Source organism: Suillus discolor (assembly GCF_016758755.1).
Source record: "Suillus discolor strain FC423 chromosome Unknown F5147scaffold_41, whole genome shotgun sequence".
Taxonomy (NCBI): domain Eukaryota; kingdom Fungi; phylum Basidiomycota; class Agaricomycetes; order Boletales; family Suillaceae; genus Suillus; species Suillus discolor.
In genome coordinates, this window is record NW_024541288.1 from 69,916 (window position 1) to 97,835 (window position 27,920).

General features: G+C 47.7%; 10 protein-coding genes across 10 annotated transcripts; 8 read left to right on the forward strand and 2 right to left on the reverse strand.

The window, feature by feature from the left end:
* Positions 1-1,843: 1,843 nt before the first annotated feature.
* F5147DRAFT_579993 (uncharacterized protein) lies at positions 1,844-3,058 on the forward strand (the record flags this gene model as incomplete). The annotated part of the gene is made up of 2 exons (XM_041431519.1): positions 1,844-2,201; positions 2,649-3,058. 2 exons carry the CDS (start codon positions 1,844-1,846, stop codon positions 3,056-3,058), a joined length of 768 nt encoding a protein of 255 aa, XP_041290838.1.
* A 1,395-nt stretch (positions 3,059-4,453) lies between these two features.
* F5147DRAFT_775598 (uncharacterized protein) lies at positions 4,454-5,390 on the forward strand (the record flags this gene model as incomplete). The annotated part of the gene is made up of 5 exons (XM_041441748.1): positions 4,454-4,595; positions 4,652-4,965; positions 5,019-5,087; positions 5,138-5,293; positions 5,349-5,390. The coding sequence occupies 5 exons, from the start codon at positions 4,454-4,456 to the stop codon at positions 5,388-5,390; spliced, it is 723 nt and encodes a 240-aa protein (XP_041290839.1).
* Positions 5,391-7,864: 2,474 nt separating this feature from the next.
* F5147DRAFT_579978 (uncharacterized protein) lies at positions 7,865-9,542 on the forward strand (the record flags this gene model as incomplete). Its single annotated transcript, XM_041431518.1, has 3 exons — positions 7,865-8,166; positions 8,556-9,005; positions 9,062-9,542. 3 exons carry the CDS (start codon positions 7,865-7,867, stop codon positions 9,540-9,542), a joined length of 1,233 nt encoding a protein of 410 aa, XP_041290840.1.
* A 1,969-nt stretch (positions 9,543-11,511) lies between these two features.
* F5147DRAFT_579944 (uncharacterized protein) lies at positions 11,512-12,572 on the forward strand (the record flags this gene model as incomplete). Its single annotated transcript, XM_041431514.1, has 2 exons — positions 11,512-11,905; positions 12,163-12,572. The coding sequence occupies 2 exons, from the start codon at positions 11,512-11,514 to the stop codon at positions 12,570-12,572; spliced, it is 804 nt and encodes a 267-aa protein (XP_041290841.1).
* Positions 12,573-12,677: 105 nt separating this feature from the next.
* F5147DRAFT_703936 (uncharacterized protein) lies at positions 12,678-13,214 on the forward strand. The gene has a single exon (XM_041437869.1). The coding sequence runs from the start codon at positions 12,692-12,694 to the stop codon at positions 12,923-12,925; it is 234 nt and encodes a 77-aa protein (XP_041290842.1). The 5' UTR covers positions 12,678-12,691; the 3' UTR covers positions 12,926-13,214.
* A 453-nt stretch (positions 13,215-13,667) lies between these two features.
* On the forward strand, positions 13,668-14,724 carry F5147DRAFT_264758 (uncharacterized protein). The gene is made up of 4 exons (XM_041428932.1): positions 13,668-14,092; positions 14,149-14,451; positions 14,502-14,591; positions 14,642-14,724. Exons 1-3 carry the CDS (start codon positions 13,903-13,905, stop codon positions 14,507-14,509), a joined length of 501 nt encoding a protein of 166 aa, XP_041290843.1. The 5' UTR covers positions 13,668-13,902; the 3' UTR covers positions 14,510-14,591; positions 14,642-14,724.
* A 1,538-nt stretch (positions 14,725-16,262) lies between these two features.
* On the forward strand, positions 16,263-20,306 carry F5147DRAFT_775602 (uncharacterized protein; the record flags this gene model as incomplete). Its single annotated transcript, XM_041441749.1, has 6 exons — positions 16,263-16,451; positions 16,500-17,438; positions 17,487-17,894; positions 18,107-19,612; positions 19,667-19,807; positions 19,863-20,306. The coding sequence occupies 6 exons, from the start codon at positions 16,263-16,265 to the stop codon at positions 20,304-20,306; spliced, it is 3,627 nt and encodes a 1,208-aa protein (XP_041290844.1).
* A 944-nt stretch (positions 20,307-21,250) lies between these two features.
* Positions 21,251-23,101, reverse strand: F5147DRAFT_264832 (uncharacterized protein). The gene is made up of 10 exons (XM_041428933.1): positions 22,512-23,101; positions 22,449-22,462; positions 22,248-22,398; positions 21,936-22,198; positions 21,826-21,885; positions 21,748-21,775; positions 21,678-21,699; positions 21,590-21,625; positions 21,512-21,536; positions 21,251-21,457 (listed from the first exon to the last, which is right to left on the reverse strand). Exons 1-10 carry the CDS (start codon positions 22,647-22,649, stop codon positions 21,346-21,348), a joined length of 849 nt encoding a protein of 282 aa, XP_041290845.1. The 5' UTR covers positions 22,650-23,101; the 3' UTR covers positions 21,251-21,345.
* Positions 23,102-23,215: 114 nt separating this feature from the next.
* F5147DRAFT_703959 (N2227-domain-containing protein) lies at positions 23,216-25,254 on the forward strand. Its single transcript, XM_041437870.1, has 11 exons — positions 23,216-23,354; positions 23,422-23,662; positions 23,721-23,881; positions 23,937-24,022; positions 24,078-24,145; positions 24,199-24,265; positions 24,320-24,468; positions 24,519-24,619; positions 24,672-24,744; positions 24,792-24,898; positions 24,952-25,254. The coding sequence occupies exons 1-11, from the start codon at positions 23,262-23,264 to the stop codon at positions 25,045-25,047; spliced, it is 1,242 nt and encodes a 413-aa protein (XP_041290846.1). The 5' UTR covers positions 23,216-23,261; the 3' UTR covers positions 25,048-25,254.
* F5147DRAFT_703970 (general substrate transporter) lies at positions 25,255-27,704 on the reverse strand. The gene is made up of 12 exons (XM_041437871.1): positions 27,556-27,704; positions 27,294-27,491; positions 27,214-27,237; positions 27,153-27,175; positions 26,937-27,098; positions 26,613-26,874; positions 26,445-26,539; positions 26,277-26,388; positions 25,975-26,226; positions 25,762-25,920; positions 25,342-25,708; positions 25,255-25,291 (listed from the first exon to the last, which is right to left on the reverse strand). The coding sequence occupies exons 2-11, from the start codon at positions 27,478-27,480 to the stop codon at positions 25,401-25,403; spliced, it is 1,584 nt and encodes a 527-aa protein (XP_041290847.1). The 5' UTR covers positions 27,481-27,491; positions 27,556-27,704; the 3' UTR covers positions 25,255-25,291; positions 25,342-25,400.
* Between the last annotated feature and the right edge of the window lie 216 nt (positions 27,705-27,920).

A 27,920-nucleotide genomic window follows, 5' to 3' on the forward strand; every position in this document is an offset into this window, starting at 1 on the left:
ATGACTGCCCCAGGAAGAGTCGTGATCAGCTGAAAATTCTACTCAATCAACAGACGACCCAGTTTGACGATAGTTGGCCGAGGAGAAGGTAAATTAAATCCTGCCGTTGGGCATGTGTTAGGCTGTCGGATAGCGAAGGGTGTTTATTGTGGACGCAATGAGAACAAACGCTCATATGAACATGTACACGTTCAGTTGGGACCCGTTCTTGAAGCGCCAGGAAGCCTTCAATGCTGTGGCGATAGACTTGAGGGTGCCAATGAGTGGATACACTAACACGGTGCGGTTCATTTAAGTAGAATACCCCGAGCGAGTGTCTCAAAGGGTGTCGGCTATTCGGGCATATACAATTTGACCTGGACTACCACTCACCCAGCCTTTGAAAAACACAATATTTCATAGTTTATTCGTGATGGCCACAACTGCCTTCACTGTGCAAGAGATATCGCTTGATATCCCGTTGCAGGTGTGCAGCGAAGGCAGTCTCAAAGCAGCTAAGTATCTAGTCGACCTATGAGGTTCCAATTTGACCTGATCTAGAGAGTCGATAAGTGAGTTGTACCGCAACTGAATTACATATGAGTTATGATACGAGCCGTTTCAAGTGGGGTGCAATGCGGAGTCGTCCAAGTGAAAAATTACAAGGCTATTCAATCCCACTAGGCTAAGGGCATTTTCGTAATATTCATTCTGGTGCATGAAGCGTGAAGTCTTTGCTGTGCTCTATCCAAATTAAAAACTCACCAGGTGGAGATATAGTGGTAGATAGAAGCCTGCGATTGGAATAATGAAACGTCGGCTCTTGAAGGCATGTAGTGATCAGTGATGTGAATCATTACCAGCCTTTGCAATATCCGAGCCCTGTGTATGCTGCAGCAGTGCAAGCTGGGGACAGTGGACACACGCCAGTGCCATATGTTCTTCATTACTGAGGAGTTATACATCAATAATGTTACAAGGCAAGCACCACAAGTTACAACTCAACATGACTGCCAGCTTGCAATGAAAAGTCAGAGGGGGCGCTGTCACTGCCAGTTAGGACTGCTGCTGTGAACCAAAGGCGTCGAAGTCCGAACAAAGAATCAACATGCTATCGACGACCATGAGGAATTTTCAAAAGTGTGTTACATTGTTGGAGACATATGTCAGACCAGCTGCAGTGTGGTTCGCTTGTCAAAAGTGTACCGTTTATTGGAGTCGGGCGACCAGCTGCCAATTGACAGGCCAGCCACACGAATATCGGAGTGAGATAAATTATGCAGCCTACTTAATAGTAGAACATATGTGCGGTCACTAGAATTCAGAATTTCACAGACAGTGAAACGGCTGCGTGCCAAGTTTGAAATTTGAACCTTATATAATGGTCGGAGCCGAAGAAGCATCCAGGACCCTGCATCCTCATGGTGTTCGGGGGAACAGGGTTGCGGCTGTGGGAATCCTACGAGAGTCAAATGTTGCGAATTTTGCGACCTCAACATTATTCCAAAACAATCAGTACTTACGCATCCTCGTCGACTCACAAAAATGTTTGTAGGCAAACCATTCTTAACCTTGCCAAGACACTGACGGATTTGGCAACGGGGACGGATGCAAGGTTGGTGGCCCTTGAAGCTTGATATATTGATAAAGACTCGATGTTATGAATTCCAGCTTGAAGACTCGATTGGCAATTATGGTCGGGAGCTCGATCGATCATTACTTCGATCCGCCATGTTGCAAAGGGCATCAGGCAAGCCCAAGTCCCTCATTGTATTATTCCACTACCTTGAGACATATGACGCCCGCTACCTAAATATAAATAACAAGTAGGTGCATATGATACACCCCAAAGCAACATCCAATAATGCGCTTACTAGTATTTTTCTGCATTTTCCTTTACCTCGTTGGAGTTATCCAAGCTGCACCTACTACAAACACGACTACTAGCACTAGTAGCAACGTTCCCGAAGCCCCACCATTCACAAATAGAACCTTGTGGAACATCGTCTCGAGCTGCGTCGTCACTCTATTCGCATGCATTTATAGTGCCATTCACCCCAATATCCCGAGTCCTAAGGACAGCCCCGTTCTTATTCTATGGCGACGACTTGGTATCATAATAATGGCATTAATTGTTCCTGAACTGATCGTTACGTGGGCTATGCGCCAGTGGATCAGTGCCCGTCATGTTACCAAAGAGTTTAAGGAATCAGGATATTTTGGTGTTCTTCAGCCGCAGGAGCAGCCTAGAGGTGAGCCGTGCTTTCCAAAACTATATATGTTCTTCGGGCAACTCACTATGCACGTCCTCAGATCACGGGTCCATCGAAGCAACTACGGAGCAATATGTCGAAGGTGAGCTCGACATTCTATCTTGCCGCACCCTGAAATTCTGAATATGTTTCCTCATGACTCACCTGCTTCTCAAGATCGTGATAGCACCCGGCTTCTTGTAGCAGATCCTGAAGGTGAATCGTCATCTGTACTGGTAGCCGCACTATTCCTTCGGAAGTTCATACTATAGTACTCCAGCGCCCACCCCAAGATATGGGGGGACTCGTGCTCTTGCGAAGCCATTTAAAAAATTGTTCAAGACTTATATTTCAGAGCAATCTGAGGGTAGGCCCGATCCGCGCTCACCTAACCGTCGTTTTCATGTGCATCCTTAGATTATACATGGACTCAGACGCACAGCTTCTTTGTACTCATGGGTGGTTTCATGCTTTATGTGGACAGGAAACCCTACCGTACACTACAGCCTAAGCACATTCTCAAACTGATACGCGAGGGGTGTATCGACGTCCCTACCCTAACGGCAAGGCAAATCCACGACAAGAGCAAAGGCAATGCGATATCGAAAGGGTTGATCATCCTTCAAGTGGCCTGGTTTATCATGCAGCTCATCACCCGCGTCATCTATCACCTCGAAATTACCCAGCTCGAAGTGGGGACACTCGCTTTTGCGGTTCTCAATTTCCTCACTTATGCTGTGTGGTGGAACAAGCCTCTCGATGTGCAATGTCCACATCCAGTGTACTGGAAGTCGACTGAGTCAAGCCCAGAGGATCATTACATTTAGTATGTATGCGCCTGAACAATTACCGCTGCTGATCGTGTCTGCCTTAGTGCTGTTGAAGAACACGAATTCGCTGGGCTTGAAAGGATGTGGGGCCCAGTCATCTTCCCAATTTTAGATCTGATAGGCGCTCCCATACCTCGGAAGCTCCGAGTTCCAACATTTGATGGCAGTATCGAACTCGAAAAGTCGGACGTGACGGTTCTTGTGGCTGCTGGATTGCTCATGGCAACCATATTCGGCAGCGTCCATTGTATGGCTTGGTTTTTTGCCTTCGCCACATACCACGAACAGGTCCTCTGGCGCACAAGTGCCATCGCTATAACTTGCACGCCCTGTGTTGATATTTGTAGTGGATTTGCTGCATACATTTTAAGCGATTTCGACATATTCAACCGGCTCTATGTAACCGACATTCTCTTTTGGTCTGCAATCGTGATATCTCCCTGAGGGGCTCATCACATTTATTTAGATCCTTTCTGGCGGACGACGCAGAAGACATCGATCAAGACCAGAGAAACACGTTGATGAGTACGTGTGTGCCTCAACAGTTATACCGCTACTGATTATGTCTGTTTTTGTCTTAGTTACAGAGACGAACCCGCTCGGCTTGATATCCTTTCTCTAGTCCTCGGCCCAATTTTAGAACTGATAGGCTTGTGATGAAGCTAGGTGCATAAATTGTTTCACAAAACCACTATGAATGACACAATATTTGTACATCTACTGACCGCTGCCAGAGTTCCGACATCTCGATGGCAGTACATACCAGAATACTGGGGAAGGTATTGCTCTTGCGCTGGCCTGACAAACCAGCGGTACCCAGGAAGAGGCATCCTGATGTTAGAAAACAAAGGTATGAATTCTCGTGCAATGTGATGGAATGCGCGATGAAATAATTTTATAGGAACCCATGTGCTCAGCTCGAGGAATAGTCCTTGACTAGCGAGTCGCCAGGACTGGGAAATCTACATGCCGAACGAAGCGTGGACGGTTACGGTCAGTCATTATATGATATGCACGAAGCGTGCACAAAACTAACAACAATGACCGCTGCAGGATCGCTAAGAAAGAAGAGTCGTGATCAGCTGCTAACTAAACCAACGACACAATTTGAATTAAATCTTGCCATTGGAGATCCATCAGGGCTGGTCGTCACTGTCAACTGCTATTGGACAATGAAGAATGCTTATGATAGACGCTACATTCACGCGCACGTTTAGTTGGGATTCGGTGTGCGCTCTGTTCTTTCACGCGCAAGACGAATCAGTACAAAATGCACAGTCCGCTTTGATAAGCAGGACCATTTCAAAGTCAAAGCTCCTATGCGGAAGGCGATCATGTGATGCACCACTTGATACTTATATAACCTCCTAACCAAGTCTCCTCTTAGTAACAATGTCGATCCAAGTACCACTCTTCTCAGAGTCGTTATCTCAAATCAAGTGGCCATTGTCTCCTTCAGATCCACCAACCAGTCAAGACATCGTACATGCAATTGTCTTCCTTGAGAAGGTGAAGGAGTTTTTTAGCCCTCCCTGTAAGTTGTGTTCCGCAGTAGCGGTCTGAGCTACTAAATACATAAAACGCCCATAGCATTTAAGAGAAAACTGTGCCTGGACTACCGTATGGCCACTGTTGATGACCTCGCGAAAGCGCAGCTGTATCTACACAAGGTATGCAGCGCAGCCACGGCTGGGACAGGTGGAAATGTAGAGTCTCGTGTCATCTCGGATGCCATTGAACCCATCTATAAAAGGCTCGACCAGATGAATAAAACACTGGTTCGGGTGGTGGATAATTCTAGGATTCACAGTCTGGAGCAACAGCTCGACTTTGATTCCCAAGTAAGTGAGCATCGACAGAGGTCCGGCTACCCCGAGCAGTCACCGGTTGAAAGTACGCACTGGGTATGATAATTTCGTACTTTGATAACCACTGCTCATGATAACAATATGACAAGAAACATCCTTTCAACGACTTACAATTGTACCCCCAGATTCCAATCTCGTGGGACTGTGAGGAGGAGGACGTTGGTATGTTTATCGTCTCTTTTTCACATTAATGACACGTTCTCGATAGTTTGAATTGCCGCCTTTACGCACGAACAACGACTTCACTAACCTCACCGATTATCAATTGGACGATTATCTTTATTGCTACCAAATTGACGTTGATGACCAAAGTACTAGGGAGACAAAAATGCATTGCCTCCGATACTTTATTGTTGGTTGTTCGGTGAGTGTTTAGATGTCTATCTTTTGTAACCCTGCGTTGACAACATTGCCGTTAGAAGTCTTGTCCTGCTGCGTCTGATCCAGTACTTGTTTCGTGAAAAAAGTTTTACCACTGAATCTACACCCATAGTAGTAGGATTACATGTCAATACAGGGCGTAGTATACATGTGTCCCTTTTGCCACTTCCTGGTGTGTTGCTTGTGTTCCCTAACTTTCTCCTTGCCATTCATCTCCCCGTGCCGCGTCTTCCAACTAGCCACCACCCCAAAGGCTATCCAAAAGTGCTCTGAATCAGCACCCACTACACACGACCTTCCCCCGCACAGGTACCCCTTCAAGAACGGGCGACAGGAAGTTACCCTCCCTACTGAAATCTGTCGTCTACATTGTCATCGAGTGCACTGTATTATCGACCAAATTCAGAGAAGTAAAGATGCGTGTATCCTATGAAAGCCCCCAACCCTCTGTCGTCCCATATCACCTGCGAAGCCTTTTTCCTCATTTGAATCGCCTTTTAAAGTTCTGCTGACACCACTTGGCGAGGATGAAGAGGACACGCGGGGTTTGTAGATTCAGATGAAACGGATGATATCCGTGTGGGCACACGAGGAGCTCATCATATCTGCTTAGCCTCTTCCTTGCGCATCTTCCGCCTATCTCAGTTTCTCTTTCCTCGCGCAACGTCATAAGCTTACCGGTGACCTTCGATGTTGTACGTGCACGCGTTGTCGCGGCCTTTCTGCTCGACTTCCATCTCATCATTCGAGGAGAACTCTTGAATTGTCTTCAACATGATGAGTCACAAGGTCCGGGAAATCTACATGCCGAAGGAAGCATAGACAGTTACTGTTACGGTTAGCCATTAATATATGCATGAAACGCGCACAAGAGTCGCGAGACCAACACCGTGCCAATGAACGGTGCCGGACTGCTAAGAAAGAAGAGTCGTTCATCAGCTGAAAATTATGCTCGCTGAACCAACGACCCAGTTTGACGACAATTGGCCGAAGAGAAGGTAGATTAAATCTTGCAGCTGAACATGCGGTAGGCTCGGGCCATCATGCATCACTGACAACTGCCCTCGGATTGCGAGGGGTGTTTATCGTAGACGCTACGAGAACAGACGCTCATACGTGCATGCACACGTTTAGTTGGGACCTGTTCTTGAAGCGCCAGCAAGTCTTCGATGCTGTGATGATCGACTTGAGGGTGCCAATGAGTAATACACTGACAAGGTGTGGTTCATTAGGTATAACTCTCAAAGGGTGTCAGTTGTCTAGTCATATATTGCAATTTTACCGTGATAACCGCTCGCCCAACCTTTTTGTTAAAAAAAAAACTTTTGTCCTATCGAGCTGGAGATAGCCCTATGCAGGACATTACGTTTTACAGGAACTACAGTGCCCTTGTGTGAGACGTACCCCATCAGGCCATTTCAGGCGCTCAATTGGTTCGAAGATGAGATGAGTTTAACGTAGCGAAATTATATACAAGCATGGGATGGGGCATGTTAACGGCCCTACTCGGTTGCCGAGGCAAACTAGTACAAGAATGGGACGCCGTGCAGTAAGAGTGCAGCATGGCTGGGCCGGCTCTTGTGGTCTGAGCGCCCAACCCTTGGAAAATCACAATCAGCACGGTATTTCATCCGTTATTCGAGATATAGCCATGCATACCTTCACTGTGCGAGAGATATCGCTTGAAAATCCCCTTACAGGCGCGCAACGGATGTGCCGCAGCCTCAAAGCAACCGAGGATGATCTAGTCGACCTATAAGATCCCAGCCTGACCTGATCTAGGAAGTCGACAAGTCAGTTGCACCACGACTGAATCACATGTGAGTTATGATATGAATTGCTTCTAGTGAGATGCACTTTGAAAAGATTACAAGTCTCACTACGCTAAGAGAGTCTGGCTGTGCTCTTGATACAGGTTATGTAAAGGCTCACCGGGTAGAATTGTAGCAGCTAGAAGCATGACGCGATTGGAATAATCAAGCGTCGGTTGCCAAGTTGAAGGCACGCGCTGGTGTGACTGAATCATTGCCAGGCTTTGATATCTCTCGCGTAATGATAGTGTAAGCTAGGAATGGACACACGCCAGTGTCGGTACTTCACATTGTGAATCCAGAGTTGGACATTAGTAATGTTGACAAGCACTACAACTCACCATGGCCGCTGACAGCTTGGAATGAAACGTCAGAAGGACCCGACGGGACGCAGTTACTGCCAGTCAGGACTGCAGCTGCAAACCAAAGGTGTCGAAGTTCGAACAAAGAATTGACAATGAACCATACAACCGTGACATAGTAGTGTGTTACCAATATCAAACCGGCTGCAGTTCGGTTCGCTACGATCGACATTCGGAGATAAATAAAATTCAAGTACTCAAATTTGCATTAATGAGACTTGCACTTACACGGATCATTACTTCCCATCCACTTAGCCCAAGTGCCATGTTGCAAACATCAGACAAGAGCGCTAGGCCTAATCAACATCGTGCTCCTTTGAATTGACGCCCGCTAGTAAATACAAATAGTGAACAGGATGCATACGATACACCCGTCCACTAATGCGCTTGCTACTTATCTGCCTCTTCCTCTGCCTCGTTGGCCTAGGAGCAATCCAAGCTGCTCCTACAACACTGGATACAGCAGATTCAGATATCAGTCTCAGCGACCGTTTTCGAGCCCCGTCGTTGACGACCAGAACCCTATGGACCATCGTCTCCAGCTCCGTTCTCACTCTTTTTGCGTGCACATACAGTGCCATTCACCCTAACATTCCGAGTCCTAAGGATAGTTATACGGGTATCCAGATGCGGCGACTTGGCATCATAATAATGGCATTGATCGCTCCTGAACTCATGGTCACGTAGGCTATGCGCCAGCTGTTCAGCGCTAATCAAGTCACGAAACAGTTCGAGAAATCGAAGTATCCCAATGTTCGTCTGGACTGGAAGTCTAAAGGTGAGTTGTGCTTTTAGAAGCTCTGCATCTTACAACTCACTATATACGTCCTTAGAAAATGAGTCTGCACCTGAAAATGACTTCCTTCGTTTTCTTCGCTTCCTTCGCTTCCTTCTCATGCCTTTTTTCTTCCTCTGGCCCTTGTTTCGCCCCTTTCACCTGCTTGCTAAAGGTGTATTATCTGTGTTAGCGTCTCTTTGTTGTTGCGTTTGTAGCCCCATCAGGCGGGTTGCAAAGCGGTTTAAGTCAGAGCAATCCGAGCCAGAGCAATCCAAGTCTGAGTCGGAGGGTAAGCCTGGTTCGTGCGCACCTAAACGTTGACTCATATCCATCCTTAGATCATACGTGGACTCAGGCACACAGCCTCTTTGTGTTGATGGGTGGTTTCATGCTTTATGTGGACGGGAAACCCTACCTTACACTACAGCCTGATCACATTCTCAAACTGATACGTAAAATGTGTATCGACATCCCTACCCTAAAGGCAGACCAGATCCACGATAAGAGCAAAGGCGATGCGATATCGAAAGGATTGGTTATGCTTCAGGTGGCCTGGTTTATCATGCAGCTCGTCACCCGCATCATCTATCCCCTCGAAATCACCCAGCTCGAAGTGGGAACACTCGCTTTTGCGGCACTTAATTTCCTAACCTATGCTGCGTGGTGGAACAAGCCTCTCAACGTGCAATGTCCGCATCCAGTGTACTGGAAGCCGACCGAGTCAAGACCAGAGGATATTTTGGGGTATGTATGCGCTTGAACAATTATACCGCTGCTGATTATGTTTGTCTTAGTCTGAGTGACAAAGACCGACCCGATGGCCTTGGGATCTTTTCTCCAGTCCTCGGCCCAATCATAGAACTGATAGGCTGGGCTGACATTCCCACATCTCGGAAGCTGCGAGTTCCAACATTTGATGGCAGCATCAAACTCGGACGTTCGGACAAGATGATTCTTGTAGCTGCTGGATTTCTTATGACAACCATATTTGGCGCCATCCATTGTATGGCTTTGTTCCTTACCTTTCCCACATACGAGGAACACCTGCTATGGTCCGTAAGTGCTATCATTATAACTTGCATACCCTGGCTTGGTTTCGTCACTCTATTGCCCTTCCTGTGCGCATCAAAGGAGGTTCAAGTCTCGCTCTGTTCATTATATGCCATGTTCTACATCATAGCTCGTGCCGCCCTCTTTGCACTTATGTTCACCACTTTACGCGATCTTGATCATAACGCATACGAAGCGGTGTCGTGGACCACTTGGGTACCGCACTTATAGTTTTTGGTTACGGTGCTCAAGATACAATTCTTACCTTTCTTCTTTTTTTACGAGCGAGTGTATTATGATTATGCAGCAACTGACCCTACATAAACACTTGCATTGATGCCCTAATGACTATGACTTCGTCAGCGCCTCTGAAGATGACTGACAACGCTTATGGAAATCGTTGTTGGAGTTTTTGACTCAGTTTCTCGACTTCTTACTCATAAGTATCCCCCGTAATCAAAACTATACCGGGGAAGTCATTGATTACTCTTGCGTTCGCTAGATATGTTGTGTCAACCGGTGATATTCAGGCAAGAGCATCCCGGCGTTATAAACGAAGGCGTGGATTTTTTTGTGTAGTGTAATGGAACGCGTAACGAAATAATTTGATCGCTACCTATCCTATCCTATTTTAGGGGAGAACTCTTCAATCGTCTGACATAGTGAATTACACGGACCGGGAAATCTATGTGCCGAAGGAAGCATAGACGATTACGGTTAGATGTACGGAACATGCATTAAGCATCAATGACTACTGCAGGATCGCTAAAAAAAGAAGAACTAGTCGTGGTCGGCTGAAAATTCTGCTCACTAAACCAATGTCCCAGTTCGACGGTAGTTGGCCGAAGAGAAGGTAAATTATATCCTGCAGTTGGACATGCGTTAGGCCAGGTCATCACTGTCAACTACTTTTGGACAGCGAAGGGTGCTTACCGTGGACCCTATTAGAACAGACGCTCATATGTACACGTACACGTGTAGCTGGGACTCGTTCTTGAAGCGCCAGCAAGCCTTCGATACTGCGGCGATCGACTTTAGGGTGCCGATATACTGACATTTAGTTAGAATACCCCGGGTATCTCAAAGGGGGTCGGCAATCGGGCGTAAACTACAATTTTAGTGACAACCGCTCGCACAGCCCTTGAAAAACTACAATCAGTATGATATTTCATGGGTTATTCGTGATGACTATACTTACCTTCACTCTGCGAGAGATATGACTTGTAAATACCATTGCAGGTGTCCAGGAAATACAGTCTCAAAGCAACTGAGTATCTAGTCGACCTATGAGGTCCCAGAAGTTTGATCTGATCTAGAAAGTCAACAAGTGAGTTGCACCGTGAGTGAATTACATGTGACTTGTAATATCAACCGTTTCGGGTGGGATGTAATTTTGGACTGTCCAAGTGAAAAACTGCAAGGTTATTCGATCAGACTAGGTGAAGGGCGGCGTTTTCGCAATATTCATCCTGGTGCATGAAGTCTGGCTGCGTTCTATGTAGATTAAAATCTCACCAGTAGAATCGTTATGGTGCATAGAAACCTGCGATTTGAATGATGAAAAGTCGGCTCCCAAGTTGAAGACATGTAGTGACATGAATCATTACCGGCCTTTGGAACGTACGCTGTAGCAGTGCAAGCTGGGGATGGTGGACACATCCCAGTGCTGCATGCAGTAATTCATTGCCAATGGAGTTATAGTATACATAGTGTTGCAAGGCAAACACCACAACTCAACACGGCCGCCAGCTTGCAATAAAAAGTCAGAGAGCGTTGTCACTGCCACGAGTCAGGACTGAGGACTGCTGCTGCAAACCAAAGGCGTCGAAATTCGAACAGAAAATGGACGTGCCCATCAACAATCATACCATACAACCGTGACGTAACAAGGAGACTCGATCATAAGTGCGTTGCATTGTTGGAGACAGATGTTGGACCGGCTGCAGTTTGGTTCGAACTTCACATCGGAGTGAATTATGTAAGTACTCGATTCAGAATTTACGATGTTACTTATAATATACTAGCACTTATCATACACAATCATTAATCCGTATCCGTTTGCCATGCTGCAAACATCAGGCAAGCCGGGGCCTCACCATGCATTGTACTACCTTGAAATGACGCCCACTGGCAAAATACAAATAGCAAACAGGATGCATACCATGATGCACCCCAAAGTGACTCGGACGTCCAACTTCTGATGCGCTTACTACTTCTCCTTCCCTGTGTCTTCCTCTACCTCATTGGAGTGATTCAAGCTGCACCTGGTACTGCAACTAATACAACTAATACCATCATTAACGACAGTTTTAAAACCTCATCATTCACGACCAGAACCATATGGTCCATCGTCTCCAGCTCCGTTCTCACTCTTTTTGCATGCATATACAGTGCCATCCACCCTAATATTCCGAGCCCTAAGGACAGTCCTAATCGTATTCTGCTGCGGCGACTTGGCATCATGATAATGGCACTGATCGCTCCTGAACTAATTGTGACATGGGCTATGCGTCAATGGCTCAGCGCTCGCCTTGTTACAAGGCAGTTCAAGGAATCGGGGTATCCCAATGTTCACCCAGACTGGAAGCCTGAAGGTGAGTTGTGCTTCCGGAAAATTTGCATCTCATAACTCACTATACATTTCCTTAGAAAGGCGGTTACCTGAGCAACGTAAAAATCGCCTCCTCGTAGTACTGGCTAAAGGTGTATCATCTGTGCCGGTGTTTATTTGGAGTTTCCCTGGTGCTCTTTGGAGGTCCGTCAAAAGGTCCGTTGATGCATATTTCTCAGAGCAATCTGAAGGTAAGCCGGATTCGTGCTCGCCTGAACGTTGACTTATGTGCATTTTTAGATTATACATGGACTCAAACGCACAGCTTCTTTGTGCTCATGGGTGGTTTCATGCTTTATGTGGACGAGAAACCCTACCTTACACTACGTCATGATTACATTCTCAAATTGATACATGACAAGTGTATCGATGCCCCTACCCTAACGGCAAACCAGATCTATGACAAGAGCAAAGGCAACGCGATATCGAAGGGATTGGTCATGCTTCAGGTGGCCTGGTTTGTTATGCAGCTCATCACCCGCGCCATATATCACCTCGAAACCACCCAGCTCGAAGTTGGGACGCTCGCTTTTGCGGTTCTCAATTTCATAACTTACGCCGTGTGGTGGGACAAGCCTCTCAATGTGCAATATCCACATCCAGTGTACTGGAAGTCGACCGATTCAAGGCCAGATAATCACATTAAGTAGTATGTATGCGCCTGAACAATTATACTGCTGCTGATTATGTCTGTCTTAGTCTTGATGTCCGTCACAGAACTCCCGAAACCACTCAGCTTAATATCTTTTCTCTAGTCCTCGACCCAATTATGCAACTGATAGACTTGTTTAACGTCCCCACATCCCTAATGCTCCGAGTTCCAACATTTGATGGCAGCATCAAACTCGGACATTGGGACAAAATGGTCATTCAATTTGCTGCACTGAGTATGGCAACCATATTCGGTGGCATCCATTGTCTAGCTTGGCCTTTTACCTTCGTCACACATGAGGAACAGCTCCTATGGCGCATATGTGCCCTCGCTATAACTGGCATACCCTAGCTTTTCTTTTGTGTGACTTCCGCATTCGATGCACTAGATACAGGTATCCTGGAGAATCTAGGTTTCATGATTGGGCTTTTATGTATCATATTGTACATTACAACTCGTGCCATCCTGTTGGTACTCATGTTCATCACTTTACGTCATCTTCCTGGTGACGTATACCAGGCAGTGTCGTGGATTGGTTCGGTGCCGCACTTGTAGTTCCTGATTACGGTACTTGTGATACACTTCATACTTTTGTAAATGATGTTCAGATGTAGCATTCCTGTAGTCGACGATGGACCTCTGCTATGAACGACACGATCACATGACTTGCACGTGCGGATGCCAACTTCAACTTCGCTTGAACTTGCTCATCACCATGGACGACAGCGAAATATTAGGACTGTTCGGTACACTGTGGCGGATGAAACGGAAGACTGATACGTAGGTAGCATAATTTCCCATTGACGAAGAGACAGTTACCTTTAGGTGTGACCCGACGTGCAGTGTGCACGCGTCCATTTACCCAGAGATCAGCGCTCTGCATACAGAAAATGTGCTTACTTTTTGAAAACACAAGTGTGTGGCTTATCTATCTGTATCACCTACACTGACATCAATAAATCATTTGTGCTGGCAGGCTTTTGATCCTCGTCGACGGCCGCTGTGGAGGGTGTGAAGGAGGAAAATGTGGGCACCGGATTCTGGAAGATGCGAGTCAGTGACGAGAAGAAGCTGGTGAGTAGATGTCTTTCTGTCTCGTAGTCTTGAATGTTCTGGAATTACGAAGTCGAATATGTGGTATGATAATATGATTTGGGCCTTTTGCGAGCTAATGCAGGGTATATGTACGTGAAAGCACCGGAAGTCATCGCATGTCACGTCCGCTCCGAGAAGACGTCCGTTGGGGGATTTGAGGTATTTGATGATGCGCGCCTCAGTCCGCTTTGATAAGCAGGACCATTTGCTCCTATGATGATGATAGGAGGCTCATGGGTATGCATATACATAACCTCCTAACCTTCAAGTCAAGTCTAACAATGTTGATCCAAGTACCACTCTTCTCAGAGTCGTTATCTCAAATCGAGCGACCATTGCCTCCTTCAGATCCACCAACCAGTCAAGACATTGTATATGCAATTATCCTCCTTGAGAAGGTGAAGGAGTTTTTTAGCCCCCCCTGTAAGTTGTGTTCCGCAGTAGCGGCCTGAGCTACTAAATACATAAAATGCCCATAGCATTCAAGAGAAAACTGCGCCGGGACTACTGTATGGCCACTGTCGACGACCTCGCGAAAGCGCAGCTGTATCTACACAAGGTGTGCAGCGCAGCCACAGCTGAGACAGGTGGAAATCATGTCATTTCGCATCTCGTTGAACCCATGCATAGAAGGCTTGACCAGATGGATGAAACACTGGTTCGGACGATGAATAATTCCAGGATTCACGGTCTGGAGCAACGGCTCGACTCTGATTCCCAAGTAAGTGAGCATCCACAGAGGCCCGGTCATCCAGAGGGGTCACCGGTTGAAAGCACACTGGGTATGATAATTTCAATACTTCGATGATCACTGCTCATGTTCGCAACGTAGTTATATGACAAGACACACCCTTTCAACGACTTACAATTGTACCACCAAATTCCGATCTCGTGGGGCCGTGAGGATAAAGACCCAGAGCACGTTAGTATGTTTATCGTCTCTTGTTCACATTAATGACATGTTCTTGATAGTTTAAATTGCCGCCTTTACGCACGAACAACGACTTCACCAACCTCCCCGGTCATCAATTGGACAATTATCTTTATTACTACAGAATTGACATTGATAAACGAAGTACTAGGGAGACGAAAATGCATTGCCTCCGATACTTTATTATTGGTCGTTCGGTGAGTGTTTTAGATGTCTATCTTTTGTAACACTGCCTTGACGAATGCATTGACGTTAGAAGTCTTGTCTTGCTGCGTCCTGCGATCTGACCTAGTCTTCCGTTTACCTCCAATCTACACCCATAGTATACATTAAACAACAAAGACTAAATGTTACACCATAACTGCGGTACCCAAGGGACCAATCATCCTGCGGGTGCGCCTTATTACGTCGAAATCACCCAGCTTGAGTCCGGGACGCTTTTGCGGTCTTCAGTGTCGCCCCTCATACATCAAAAAACGTTGACTCTGGGTTCATTCCGACGATTTTCGACCGATCTGATTATTTGGCCGATTGTCGTAGGATGTTTCCTCTTTCTGACGATAATACACCACTGGTCAAAGTCTGGTGAAGGATATAAAACCAGTTTATTCTAACCACTTCGAAGATGTATACGTGAAACGGGATTAGTACCACCTCGATTGAGATGAAAGGCCGATACATCCAAGAGCTTCCCAGTAAGAGTATTGAGTACCCTGAGGGGTTGATTCGCAAAGAGGTTTTCAACAGACACGACCTGTTGTTGAGTGAAGGAACGGGACAAAAGCCCCCGCTAGAACTAGTAGAACTGCCATCTTGTCGGAGCTCACGACATGGGTTGCTGCTGTTGCGACGAGCTTCCCATCTGTCACAACTACGGTTTTGGCCTTGTTTGGAAGAATCTGAGTGAACTCCGGAATGTGCAAGGCTGGCTTACCTGCGCAGGTGCTCGAAGTGCAGCGTTCGGCATTTTGACAGTAAAGGTTTGAGAAATTAACAATGTGATGGTGATTATCACATCAGGCTAACCACGGCCTGAATCGAATGCCACCCTGATCACGGAATATCCTTTCAGGCCTTGGAGACGATAGAGATCGCAATTGGTGGCCAGCTGGTTATATAGAGTGATTTAGTAAGATACTGAGTTAAAAATTGGTCGGGGTAGGGCCATTGTACTTACCTGATGGCGCTGGAATTTACGTGCCACTGTACAATCCCGATGCGTCATGATCAGCAGGGCCAATTCTACCAAGCCAAAAAGCCCTGAACGTAAAGAGTGACACTCGAATTTTGAACCGAATGTAGTCGGAGCGTGCGCACCAGGTTCCACTGGCAGGTGTGTAAAGTATGCTTGGTGAATGAGTTGATGAGATGCAGATTGAGAGGCATGAAAAGGACTCGTCGTATCGATATTGCGGTAGTTCTTGAATTCGGTTTACTCAGCTTCGTTAATTGTACCGGCAGCTCTGAAGTGTCTCTCACGGATAGTTGGGCGGGCTTTCATGTGGACGACAGATGCTGTCATGGTGACCTATCCATCCGCCTAAGGCAAGCTGGGAAGTCTCGTAGCCTAAATTACGCGATCACATGACCTGCACGTTTGGCATGACGCGAACCAAACAAACGCCGTCAAGTCTTGCTTGAACTTGAACTTCGCTCATCACCATGGACGGTAGCGAAATGGGGCTGTTTGGTACGCTGCGGCTGATGAAACGGACGACCGATGAACAGGTAGCAGCATTCCCAATCGACGAGGAGGCAGTTACCTTTGGACGCGACCCGACGTGCAGTGTGCGTCTCTATTACCCAGAGATCAGTGCTCTGCATGCAAAAATTGTATTTCAAGAAAGAAAGGTCTGTAAACCGTCTATCTATATTTACTGAACCGCTGGAACTCGCTAGCAGGCTTTTCTCGTCGTTCTCGGCGACGCAGGCCTCACCATCGACGGCTGCCCCGTGCTCCCGTCCACCAACGCCTCACTTCCCACAACAATTCCCGTCTCTAACAACTGCGAAATCGAAATACACAAGAAACGTTTTATATTCTCTTATCCGCCCAAGCAGCTACGTTCTCCGCTATACAACATCGATTCACCAGTTAAGCCTGAAAATGGTGGCAGCGGACGGAGAAAATTACGAATGAGCATGATCCACAGCGCTCAAGTATTCACCCCTCGTGGAAAACCCTCTGCAGATCCACTTGCAAACCTCCGAATTCTCCAGAGCCCGCTCAAGCAACTTGTGCCCTCCCCGCGCAAGCCCTCTGCGCTAAAGAACTCCCACATCCCAGAACCAGAGGAAATAGAAGAAGAAATCGTTCTTGTGGAGTCTAACACTCCACATGTCGTACAGGAGGATAAGGACCTTGTTATCCTCGAGCATGTCGATGTCCAAGCCCTTCCGCCCACCCCATCTGTGCAAAGGCCAAGACCAAGTATGAACATGTACAAGACTCCGAACAAACGTACTCGTTCCTCGTTGCATCGTGCTGTACTTATTCGCAGTGTACATCGCGCCGTCATGGCACGTGAAGAAGAGGATGAAGAGAAAGAAGTCGAGGAGGTGATTGTAGGCGAGACAGCTGTGGAGGGGGGCGAGGAGAATGAGAATGGTAACGACGAAGAATTAAATGACAAGCACGAAGGAAGTGCAGGGATCGAGCATGAAGAATCTGACGAAGATGACTCAGACACCGCTGAGGAGCCTACTCCTCAACCAAGCACATGGCGCCAATCTCTCAATGCCGTGCGTGCACGTGTTGTATGGCCTTTCCGCTCGAGTTCCACTGCGCCCGAAGAAAACGATGACGACGATGACGAGCAAGATGAGGACGACGACGAGGTAATCCTCTCCTTTGTTTTTCTTTGTCATGCTAACCATGAACACCAGCACGATCGAATGGACATCGACCAGGATGCACAGCCCCCACCTCCATCCTCCTCCCCACCTCCTTACATGACACCCCAAGCCCAACCACACCTTACACCTGCAAGAGCCCCACGACCTCTGGGCTCATTTATGACGCCCCAAGTATCGCACCCACAATCAGGCATTAACGCTGGAATTGGCCGCGGTGCAGGACGCAACTCCTTTGGTGGAGCGTTGCGCGTACCATCGCCTTCTAAAATGTCTGCACCATCTGGTCCTGTAGAGACATGGGGAGGTGCTAAGAGAGTACGCGTCGAGCCCAAGTGGCGCATTGGAGATATCGAGGTGCGAGGTGTGGAGGAGATGAAGGAAGAGGAGAAGGAAGGGACAGGATTTGGGAGGACGCGGGTGAGTGAGGAGGAGAGGAAGGTGAGTACATGCGTTTTCTTTTACTTTCTGGAACTTGGGAAATGGCACGGAGGGCACACTTTGAGTTTCATTTGGAGTGGCCTCTATGAGCTCGGATTGTTGTGATACAGGGCGCATGTATATTGCTGCTTCCTTGTCATCTCTCTTGACCTTCTTTGCTTGCAACATTTCTCTCCCAATGAGGCGTCTTCCAGCTAATCACCAACACACAGGCCATCCAAGAACGCCGTAAATCAGCACTCACTACCCCCGACCCTTTCTTTGCACAGGTACCAGGGCTGCGACGGCAGTCTGTCGCACCCCCCACACCCTCTGCCCCGAGTGACAGTAACACGCAACGGAAACTACCCTCCCTATTTGATTCTACCGTCCGTACTGTTGGTGAGCGTAGCGCATCTCCCACCAAATCAGGCGAGAGGAGTGTATCGCCGACCAAATTCGGGGGGAGAAGTACATCTCCTGCGAAAGCTCCCATCCATGCGGGCCCCTCGTCCCCTATGAAGCTTTTCTCTTCTCCTGTGAAATCATTGGAAATGTCTGCGAAGGCTCATACGCCTTTCGGGCGTCCTCCATCGCCTTTGAAGGCACCGCTGACGCCACATAGTGAGGAAGACGAAGAGGACACGCGAAGTTTGTTGGATCGGATGAAGCGAACTGTGGAGGAGATGAAACGACGTAGGAGTTTGGGTCCATTTGGGGAGGATGAGCGTGAGTACGAGGAGGATGGTGAGGATGATAATGCAGCGGACGCTGAGCAGCGTACAGATGTCGAGGAGAACGCAGAAGAAGACATCGATGAGGAACAACAAACAGGTGAGGAAGAAGAAGAAAATAGCGATAAAGAGAACGGCCTTGCATCCTCAGTCCGAGGACCTCGGTCCTCTTCACACCCTGAACCTGACCTCGAGACGACTGACTCATCCGAACACATGCCTGCACCTCTCTCGCCCACACGCATCGCGCTTGACCTTGATCTCGAACTGGAGAGGACACCACTACCCCAGCTCACGCGTCCTACCTCTCGGCCGCAACACAAGGATGCACCGTCGTTTGCGGGTCCGCAGACACCTGCCCTCGCATCACTCAAGCATCTCTTCCCTCCCCCAGCGCCGGTGCCAAGTACGCCAGCAGTGAAGAGCATGCGTTCGCTGTTCCGCGGAGCTGACAAGGGTATCGGAGTGGAGATGGAAACAGATGTGTTAGAGGGTGTCGGGGAGATGATGGTTACACCTGAGGGGTATCGAGCGCGTGTTGAGGACGTGGATGAACGAGAGGGTGACATGAAAAGGGAGGAGCAAGCGAACAGGAGAGAGACGGAGGAGCAACGCAAACCTGTGAAAACTACCTCCCGTAAGATCCCTGTTCCTGCTTCTGGTCCTGGGCCTACGACGACAGCAGCTCGTCGTCGCACGAGAACTACTACGGCCACGGGGGCTACTACCTCCAAGGAGAGGGAACCATCGACTTCCAGGACTGTTTCGCGTGTAGAGGCAACGACCACGAAAAGGGTACCAGTCGTACTTCCAAAACGTGCAGAGAAAGAGAAAGCAAAAGCAAAAATGCCAGAACCAGCACCAGAGCCAGCAGCCAAACCAGATGCAGGAGACGAGGCAGAAGAAGAAGAGATTCGAGAGATTCCGCCTCAGCCTATCGCACAAAAGAAACCTGCGAGAGCGCGTCTGCTTCGTGCGCGCAAAGGGATCACAACTGATAACTCGGTATGCATCCTCCTGATTGGTCTTGTAGATAACTAATCACGATTTGTGATTTAGGACGAAGAGCCTGCTGCTGTGCCAAAGACGCGAGATACCAGTACTGAGCCTAGGATGATGCGTCCTGCTAGTACAGAGCCTAGGGCTCGTGTAGCTAGTACCACAGCAGCGAGAAAACCGAAAATGGACGTTGTTGAAACAGTAAATTTTCTTCCTTCTTCCTATTGCAATCCCATATCTCATTTCACTCCCACAGGCCCCCAAAACCCGGGCAGCCCGCAGCCGTGCCACCCCCGTCCCAGTCGCTCGATCTGAGCCTGCGAAAGCACGCCCACGAGTTCTTGCGAAGCCCAAGGTCGCAATTACGACAAGTCGTGCCCCCTCACGGAGCAAGATGCGCAGCACGGAAGACGACGACGATGCTGATGGGGATGATCCCCTTGATTCGATCGCGCAGCCTGAAGCTCCAGCTCCCATACAGAGGGCAAGACGCACGCGGGCAGTGACCGCACCTGTGAAAGAGGAAGACATCGATGTTTTAGTTCCTGGGAAGGCGAAGAGCACAACGACGACCCGTAGGCGTGCAGTAACAGCGGTGGATAAGGAAAATACCCCATCGAGTTCGAAGGAAGATGAGGGTGAGCGGAAGAAGGAGGTGGAGGTGAAGCGCACGACGCGGGCGACGAGGTCACGAGCGTGAAGTTGTGTCGAACTTCATGACTTTGTTTGTTTAGTCGTCTGTTCTAAATTTCTCTGCCAAACGATTGTACTAATCACCTTACTACGTATGTTAAGCGTTCGGGTGACATGTATCAAATATGAATACTACTAGTGTACGCGGACAAATAAGCTACCACTGGCTATGCTGATTTCCTACTGACTCAGCCCTCGTCTGAACTCCGGAGCACTTGCGAGTATGTCATCATGCGCCGTCTGCCAGAAATATCTAGTACATCTACTTTCTCCCACTCATCCTCGTCGGTATCGCTGCGGTCATCATTCATGGGCATGACTTTGGGGTTCGAATCAAGGATCTCAAAGTCCCCCAGTCGGCTCTTGGCTATGTTCAGGTTGATTCAATACTTCGTTCAAAGGTCACGATGAATATAATGCGCTTCACCTTTGCGCTGGCGCTTGGAGGGTAAAATTTGTGCGCTATCAAAGAGGGAAAACGTTGTGTTAAATGACACAGGGGCACAAGCCTCTGATGCATCGTATTCCTCAGCGTCGTGAACATTATCAACCGAACAATCGTCGACCGCAGCCGCGCAAATGTAGCCCCTGCTTTTCCAAGTGGAGCCATCGCCACGTCCGGGATTTCGACGCAGAATGGTTCCATTAGCGCGTTTTCGAGAATGCTGTGACATAGCCTATTTGGTGAGCGCCTCCCAGTGCAAGATAACCACTGCATACCTTTTTCTCCCATGCCCTGGCGCTGAGAGGTGGCATGTTTGTGCGGTGTTTAGAAGGGGGGAAAGTTGGTGCAGTGTTAGTCTGAGTAAAGGGCCTCCCAAGGCTTTTATGTTTGAGAAAATGAGTCAATAGCTTGACTGACTTTGACTAATGCGGAGCATGTTTGATTTGCGTGGAGCCGAACCTAAGCGGAGTCATTGACTCATCACGGAAGCGATGACTACTTTGACTGTCGACTCATCGCCGGTCACTATGATTGGACGTGAATCTACACAGCATGACAATAATTTTAGAGCAGTGTAAAATAGACAGTGAAAACCGACAATCTAATTAATAGCCTCCGGTTTCTCACTGACAAGGTCAGGTGGTGTGTCGCAACCACTGGAAAACTCGATGACACGAGTCTCTCGAATGCGAGTGGTTTTACGGCTATTGAGTCTGTGTCCGCGTTAGCTCTAGCCCTATTTGATCCGCCTGAGCAGAGTGACTCACGCGGCTAGGAGCGAATTTGTATAAACTGTTTTGAAATTGAGGAAATACGTAAATTAAGACGTGAAAAGTAATGCTCACCATCAGCCAGAACGTTGTAAACAGCAATCCATAAGACTAGAGTGGAAATTTTCAAATATGATTCCATAGCTATGACGAACTGCCTCACAAGTGTTCCTCATGGCACAAAACTATTGACATTAGCAGCACTCATCACAATCGTTATTGGAAGGACTCACGAAGACAATGATTAAGATGGAAGACATGCTGTGAATATGAACCTCATGGTCAAACCTTCGTATGTAAAGTTTGCTTACCTGGTGGCGAGACCAGTTTCAATTGCCCAAAGAGTTAGACGATCAGCGATATTATGTATTCTGGAAGGGAATCGTTTAGAGGAGAGTGACCTTGAGATGGTGCAGCTTACTGGTGAACTGTGGTTCGCCTGCTTTCACGCTGCAGGAAATACACCAGACCAATCGTGATCACCAAATCGCAAACAGCGGCTGCAACAAGAGTCAGGATTGTCAACCAATCTCTTGTGTTTTTCGTTGTTCTATTCGTGGGATTGTCCAGTGCGTGGACTGCATCTACCAAAGTGCCGGTAAGATTCAATATGCTGAGAATGCCACAAAACGCGGCGACCGTCCTGCTTCCTGAGAATTTGAACAATCTGTAGATGAAAAACATCTGCATAATTAAGTTGAATGGAGCCGTGCTTGAATCAGTCGTTACTTACCTGAACAAGAGTGCTAATCAGGGGTGTCAAGACGATATTTGCGTCCCGAGAACTGGAGAATATGGTCACGCCATCAGGATCCTCGCAACCTGTAACGGTCAGGGTCCATGTCCAATACATGATGGAAATGATATGTCCAAATGTCAGCATCCTGGGATGAATCAGACCTTGAGGTCGATATTGAGATGCATCGACACATACATCACAACTGCCACCTACAAAGTTCAATTAGCTTTGACTGGAAGCAAGGCAGACAGAACGCACCAGAATTTGAAATACTCTTCTATCACCTGGAAAACGCTTATAGTAAGTGTATGTTTGCATCGTCGAGCAGCCAAATAAGTAGCTGGCGATCATAGATCCAACCACCGCTGGTCCAATAGTTATTGCTGCTCCAGACATTGTGAAGGCAAGGTTAGCGCATTAGATCGACCCAGATTATATATTCATAGTATGTGCCTCGTATGCTGTGCGCAAGTTACATTAGCATAAGGACTCTGCAAGGCGTCAATCTGTCATTGAGTGGGTGCGCTATTATGATACTATTGGCTGCAAGGAAACTGGATGTTGAGCTGCGCACTACAGCAGCCATAGAATACATCAAAAAATAGTGCCAGGAACGATGATCTTGCATCGTATATCGCCAAGTTTAACTAAAAAGGTAAAGTTAACTCATGGTCGGTGCTCAGCTGTGCTATGACAAGCAGCGGTAGTCAAGCCACTTATCATGGCTGTTGCTCGGCGTTACCCTAAGAAGCCTATGCGAGGATACGGTGAGCAAGCCAGCGGGAATTAACCCTTTGACGTTACTATACCTGACGAGACCGGTTATATCGTAGCGTCGATTCACTGGCAACCGCTAACTAGTCTAGTAGTCTAGTACTATATGTAGTTGTTTGATGTTATTGAATTCGGAGGTCGCTGACTCATAATTCTATAATTACCCTTTTCTGACTCGGTTGCTTCGAATCACGTTGATCTTACTTAGTGGTACTTACACTTGTCTCTCGAACAATGTCCCAAACATTCTCGGATGCTGAAATCGAAGAGGAGCAAAAACATTTCTCTAATGTCATCGCAACATTCCAGCAATATGCCCAATACTCGGCAGGTGTTTTTAATCATCACGCACCGCACTGTCCTTATGCATCGCCTGCTCGTCCGACCTATTCAGCTAGCAGCCAATAACAGGCGACGAAAAGACATTTACACACTTCCTCAGGGTGACAAAGAACTTCTCGATGCCCTTGGGTACCGACAAAAGCTTCAAGAAGTGGATAAAGCCATTCTGGCCAATGCAGAATTCTTGAAGCTGATTGTTGCAAACCCCGAGATCTTCGGCCATGATCTCGATTCTCCTAAAGATGCAGATGAGGACAAGGCTGGGTGTGGGACTTTGCACGAGCATTCGCATGGTTTGTAGTTGTACGAGAAAGAATCCGATTTGTGCCTAACATTGTCAATGTTATGCAGGTGACGCGCATTCACATTCTCATAGTCACCCGCATCACCACAATCACTCGCATGACCATTCGAATGCCAGTCAGCATCAGCGAAAGTACAAGCCTACGGACTTCGATATGGACAAGTTGCGAAGCACCCTGAAGCAATTTGTACGAGACTGGAGTCAGGAGGTAAACTTATAATTCTGCCCCTTTTCAGCATATGTAACCTGAGCTTGAATCACAGGGAGAAGAAGAACGCGAAACGTGTTATATGCCAATGAAAGACGCGCTGGTCGCGCATTTCTCGGACAAACCATCTCCGGAGTTAAGGTTGGCTTAGGCTCTAAATTTTCCTCTAGACGATACAGATGTATCACTCCACCAGGAAAAATATCCGGGTGCTCGTTCCTGGTGCAGGTCTCGGCCGGTTGGCCTATGATGTTGCGAATTTAGGTTTGCAGAGTTCATGCATCTCTCTTCTGAATCGGACTTGATCAATCCGCTAGGGTTCGCCTGTCAGGGAAATGAATTTTCTCACTATATGCTTCTTGCATCTTATCTTATTTTAAACAGGTGAGAAAAGCAGGGATCTGAGTGTTCTGGCTAAACATTTGATTTTGGTCGCAGGACTGACACGATTGGACAATACACCATATACCCTTACGTCCATTCTTTCTCCAACCTTCCTGATCGCGATGCAATGTTACACCCAGTGAAAATACCTGATGTCCTTCCCTCGGCCCTACCGGCTGGCTCGAATTTTTCCTTAGTTGCGGGTATGATTATTGACAGGTCCTTTTAGTATCGTAGCTTCTCAACGTTTCAGGCGATTTCGAGGAGATCTATGGAGCAGAATACGAGGAAGGCGATGTCGAACCACAGGCGGGGCAATGGGACGCTGTCCTGACTTGTTTCTTCATTGACACTGTGCGGAATCGTTTCTGTCCAGGTGTATTCTATCCTAATGAAGCTCCTTCAGGCAAAAAATATTGTCAACTACCTTCGTATAATCCACAGGATATTAGCACCTGGTGGAGTGTGGATTAACATGGGTCAGGACGGTCGTTTCGTCTCAGTTCTCCTGCTGATTACATATCAGGCCCGCTGCTCTGGCACTTCGAAAATAATGCGACCAATGATCCATCCATTGAACTTGATCTCGAAGAAGTCAAAATACTGGCTCGAAAAATCGGCTTTGTGATATCTGCAAGTCTTTACATCGCATTCGCTGTGCAAATCTGACGAGGGCGGTCTACTAGGATGAGCGAATGATAGACACGACTTACACGAGTAATTCCCGGTCTATGCTGGGATACGTTTATAAAACTGCTTTCTGGACGGCGACGAAAGCTTAACGATAGATGCACCATGAGCTTCTCGTTTGTTGAATGACACGCATTACTATGGTGCAGTCTTGTGTGCGGCAGGTAAAATGGTAGCAACTTCGGTTCATGTCGGGTTCAGATGAAATGTGCAAGATACGTGCGTGTATTCGTTGTCCGCTCATCTCTAGTATCAGCAATCACATTGTAGCTCTTAATATGCTCTGAGATAGGTATTTCTGCGCATCCATCACGAGGCTCGCCCCGGTAGTCTCAGGTAAGCAAAACAAGTTGAATAGCCATCCTAGCAGATTCAGCCCTGTGTAGAACTCAGCGGGAGGCAATCAAACCAGTCGAGTTCATACTATGAGATCGATAACAGCGCATCATGCATCCCCCCGCCCTGCTTGGATCTCTTGCTGCATCTTCATCTCTCGCTTTTTATTCCTCATTCTCTGGCTCTCTCGGATCCCAAAACCATCTTGAAAGATGCTCTGGACCTCCTCGAGGCTCAACCCAGCAGTCTCAGGGAAGCAAAACAAGCAAAATAGCCATCCTAACAAGCACAGCCCTGCGTAGAACCCAAATGCACCGGCGGGAGTAATTTTCGCCATGAGGGAGAGGTATGTAGAGCCGATGAGAAGGTTACCAGCCCAGTTCGTCGCAGTCGAGAGCGATGTGCCAATGCCGCGGACTGCATGAAAACGTCAGTGCTGAACTGACAGGTAGGAGAAATAATGACTTGACCTTCGAGACCAAAGAGCTCGCCTTGCTGCCACGGGACGTTTCCCAAGCCCGTTGCATACGATGCGACGAAGATGATCATCGAGAGAAGAACGATCGCTGACCATGTTTTGGAGTAAGACGCGCCACTGACTAGATCGCCACCTGTATGCACTGTCATATCTACCAAGTCCAGGTCTGTCACCTGACCCATCGTGCAATTAATAGAAAACATACAATGGAACGCGATGCTGGCAAGGGTGAGACCAAAAACCATGCCAGGTGCAGAGAACACCATGATCTTCCGTCGTCCCACGATATCAATATACTTCAACGCAAAAAGTGTGAAGATGAAGTTTGTCCCACTGATGATCAGTCCAACCGCTGTAGGCTGGTTGAACCCTATCTCCTGGAAGAGCGATGCAGAGTAATACATGAGTGTATTGAATCCACAGAGTTGTTGGTATGCTTGCATGCCGCATCCGATGACTTTGCAACGTCAGTACGGTGAGAATGCGTAAGCAATGGGTGTATCTTACTCAGTGCTCTACGGTTTACGGGAACGGTGATCATGGAGTTGAAGCGCTCGAAGAAGGTTGTGGAATTTGCGATGTCGATACTCTGCTGTACCGATGCGCGGAGAACCTGGAGCTATGAGGTGGTTCAGACTATTTGCCAGTGTTCGACTGACCAAACGCTAAGAATACCTGTAAATCAATCTGTTCAGCCGTGGCTTCCGAGTAAACACGTTCTAACACTCTATGCGCAGCCTCTATGTTGCCCTTCCGGATAAGTATCCTTGCTGCACAACGAATGTCATTGTTAGCCATACCCCAGCAAATGACGCTATATAACTAAAGAAGAAAGAAACTCACGACTCTCCGGTAAGAACGCCAAACATATCAATTGAATACCAGCTGGGACGGTACCAAGTCCAACCATCCACCTCCAACCACCACTCACATTTGCAAAGCCTGCATCGATTCCATAAGCAACTACCTGCCCAAATGTGATCATTACAACGTTCAACACGACCATGCGCCCGCGCATGCGCGTAGGCGACAGCTCTTGTATATACAGAGGTGCGATGCACGATGCAACGCCCACGCCGATACCGATGAGGAACCGGCAGCCGATCTAGCAATATTCAAGTTGGTGGTCAGTGTGTGGTAAATGAGGGCGCATGGAAGGAAACATACCATACTCCATACTGTATGACAGACTGCCTGCCCGAGAGCTCCGCCGACGAAGATGATGTCTGCGATGCCAAGGGCGGGTCGACGGCCCGTCCAGTCTGACATGGCACCAGCAGCAAGGCCCCCGAGTAATGCGCCCAATGTGGTGGCTGACGTGATGAATTCCTAGAATGACGTGGTCAAGTGATCATGGAATTGGGTCTTGGATATCCGGCTCACCTTCTGTCCATCCGATAATTGAGCTGGGCCAAGGATCTCCAGTTGATAGTGACTAGAGTACCAGAGATTACACCAGTATCATAACCTGTTTATACATCGTATGGTCAGTCGTTTCATGAAAGTGAAGCACATGGCTCATACCAAATAACAAGCCAGATATGGTGCAACAAGCCACAAGAAGCCAGACAAACCAAGTTGTGTGTTTCTCGACCTCTTCTACAGCTGCGTATTGCGAAACATCTCCAGCGGCGTTTCCTCGAACTTCATACAACTCATCTTGCGTCTTGTCTTTCGTTTGGCGCTTCTCGTCGAAAGAAGACTGGGTCATAATGGAAAATGTAGGCGTCAATGAGTCCACTGACCGCAACTTTGTTTCTGAAACGCGTTCTTATACCTGGTCAGGCGTCTGCCAGTGGTGGAGTTAGATATGATTCGGAACATCATGGGGTTTCTACAACTGGTTTTGATCAGACAATTTGTGGTATTATAGATCACGTGGAGATACTGTGGCCAAGTTGCGGTGATTCAAATGGGAAGGACAGTCTATAAATACGTACTGGATTATTATTGGTGAGTCCGAGACTGTCCGGTGTCAAGAAATGTACGTAGCAGCCCCGCTTCACCTGTCTCGATCAACTATCAATCGCAGGTTGCTGTTTCTGGATCGCTATCTCACCCTAGATCTGATCATTTCAAATAACTGCTCTCCTGATAAGGTCAATAGCATCGACGTCACAATTGTTGGTGGCACCAATAGCAATTCTCATA